Below are 2851 nucleotides of genomic sequence, written 5' to 3'. Positions count from 1 at the left end.
GTTAGTGGAACGAATATTTTCACAAGAAATGTCTTATTTCTTCAAATACTATTCATTGAAGAAATATCAAGTAATGGATATGAGAATGACTAGTAATGACATAGTTGTAGGATATATACTATATCCCAATGAATTTATGAAATAATGCACTTTTCTTCCTTTCATGTCTTTCAGTAGTTGTTTCTTTCCTGTTGTTGAGGATGTTACAACAGAGTTTGATATTATGATCATTTCAATTTTAGACAGTCGATAAAAGCTTCTCTATGTCCTGAATGGCTTCGATACTTTGATGATAAGGTGTTGGGCATTTGTTTCTTCTAATGTAGAGTTTATCATCTCCTTCATACCTCACACTATTTCGGAATCTGTTTTGCTTTATTTGGTATGATTAGATCTAGCTATAGTGAGTCTGTTGACTTTAACTTTCATTTCACTGAAATACTAACAGAGGATGTTATCAAGTTACATATTCGTGAGATTATGTATGTGGCTGGTGATAACAGTTGTCGTAATCGAGTATATGAGTAGCAAATTGTATGATATAGGAATTACTGAGACTTTTCTTGTTTGAATGTTGTGAGCATCATCCTCCTTTAGCCTTATCGGTTCTCTTCTTTTGTACTGTATGTCAAATGAATCTCTTTCATGTAGATAAACTGGAATGAAAGACTTAAGAAGGATAACTATCTCTTCTTACAGAAGCTTCGCTTGTTATGTTCACATCATATTTCGGGTCACTTTCAAGAATGGGAAATAAACAGTGATATTCATCCACTCACTACTCTCCTCAATAATACGATATCATTCTTTGATGTAGTTTTATTGTTGAAGCACAATCATAGACTCTCTTTTCATTATCCACTTTCTTGTATTCATCTCCACTAAGTGATAGACAACGGATTTTTGAAGAACAATGTGATACTATGAATCGAATGACTTTGCAGTCAATTGGCTCAGTATGGATGCCATTAGGTAATGGAATGAAAGTGATTCATCTGCTTCCTATTTGACATAGATCAAACGAATTCTCACTTCAAATTGTCGAGTCATATCAACGAAATCTCGATGTCCTTGTGTCTTTGACTTTGAGATTGAAAGTGATAATGAAGAGTCTCCAGCTCTTCCAATCCTTCCAGAAGAGGACCCAGATCCAGTAGTTGCTTCTCAGTCATCAATGTGGTCTTGGATTACTGACTTTTTGAAACTCCCTCGGAATCTAGAGGAAGTGACTTCATTTGATCAATCACCATTTCCTCATTCAGAAGAAGACAGTGTGATTTATGTGTGTGGAAAACAAGAAGAAACAATTCGTACTCCACTGTCTATGAAACCTGTTGCCAAGCATTTGCGTGTATTGATCAAGACAAATGATTTCATGAGACAGGAGGAGATGGCATCTGTTCTCATTGCAGAAGTCATAATATGTGTGGGATATGATATCTAGATTGCCAGTATCATTAAAGAGAATCATATTCCTTCCAATCTTCATACATACAATGTAACTCCCATCACAAATAATAATGGAATTCTGGAATATCTCGATGATTTCGTGTCTCTTCATGAATTGAGGAAATCCATAAAACCACGGGGATATGATAGTATTGGTGTAGAACTATGATTGATGGAATTATGACTAGGATTACTTTAATGATGTGTTTACGAATCATCCAAAAGCATATAAGAAATTTCGAAGAAACTTCATTACTTCTCTTGCTGCTTATTCAATTGTATGTTACGTCTTACAAGTGAAAGATCGGAATGATGGGAATGTATGCTATTTGTGTTGGATGATAGAAAGATTCTGATTGATCGTCATGGGAATCTGGTTCATATTGACTTTGGTTTCCTTCTTTCAAACATATCCTAATAATCCTTTCCTGATTCTCTCCTTAATCTTACTCACCTGGAAATATTCGATTTGAAACAGCTCCTTTTAAGATAACCTCTGATATGGTAGGAATTCAGTTGTTTTTCCATGTAGATTCAATTGATTGGAGCTCCAGGAACAGCAGGGTTTTATCTATTTCAGATGCTTTGTGTAAGTGCTGAGTTGATGAATGATTTGAAGACAAGTATCTATCGAGTGCTATGTCAGAATAAGTCTCGAATTCTGTCAATTGTGAAACTGTATGCAATGGAGTATCCTGACTTACCTTGTTTTTCAAGTATGGTAAGCATTGTAGTGGTAAGAACTAGATGATTCTCAAAGAACCCTTCTTGCTCTTATTCAGAGACTGTCTCCAGTAGGATCAGCTGAAGAATGTGCTAAGAAGCTTATTGAACAAGCTATTGGTAGTTGGACCACTCATTGGTATGATTGTTTTCAGTTTTATGTGACTGGTATCTTTTGATCTATCCCAAGTCTTGAATCTTCTCTTTCCTTTATTTTGAATGAATTGTAGTTTGTGATATGTTTGTTGAAATGAGAATGAACCAGAGGATTGTTAGTACATTCAAATTGAATAAGAAATGATTCCAATATCAGAAAGTGAGTCAGAATAGGATAGGTGTGAATCAGTTCTTTGATAGTAATCATAAGTTCATTCTCAAAATGATAATCAGAGATAATTCAAAGAATTAGCATTGTTCTAAGAATCAATCCTATTCTTCAACTATTCCTTCAACAAACAGACAAAACAAGCTTAACCTTTTGTAAGAAATCTCTGTTCTTATAGTACACAATAGCAATCAACACAACTCCACTAATCCCAACTCCTATCAAACACCATTCCACCAACTGATATCGTTTCTCATCATACTCCCATTGCATCACCTTATCAATCATCATATTCACATATGCAGCCAGACTCATTCTTGCTCGACGCTTTCCAACCCACTTCTCCTCCTTTGG

The 2851-nt window shown here is 35.1% G+C and overlaps 2 protein-coding genes across 2 annotated transcripts in view; one reads left to right on the top strand and one right to left on the bottom strand.

The window, feature by feature from the left end:
- Window positions 1-1324: 1324 nt before the first annotated feature.
- On the top strand, window positions 1325-1867 carry JH06_5289 (protein kinase; the record flags this gene model as incomplete). Its single annotated transcript, XM_014669648.1, has 4 exons — window positions 1325-1414; window positions 1445-1606; window positions 1638-1769; window positions 1799-1867. 4 exons carry the CDS (start codon window positions 1325-1327, stop codon window positions 1865-1867), a joined length of 453 nt encoding a protein of 150 aa, XP_014525134.1.
- A 753-nt stretch (window positions 1868-2620) lies between these two features.
- Window positions 2621-2851, bottom strand: part of JH06_5568 (calnexin precursor protein) — a gene marked incomplete at both ends in the record, with an annotated part of 1487 nt that continues 1256 nt past the window's right edge. The window contains one exon of the mRNA XM_014669647.1: window positions 2621-2807. Coding sequence (XP_014525133.1) covers window positions 2621-2807 — 187 coding nt within the window. The remainder of the gene's footprint in view (window positions 2808-2851) is intronic.

This window comes from Blastocystis sp. subtype 4 (genome assembly GCF_000743755.1).
Source record: "Blastocystis sp. subtype 4 strain WR1 chromosome Unknown seqid_0453, whole genome shotgun sequence".
Lineage (NCBI taxonomy): Eukaryota > Bigyra > Opalinata > Blastocystidae > Blastocystis > Blastocystis sp. subtype 4.
This window is presented reverse-complemented; position numbering and strand designations above follow the sequence as displayed.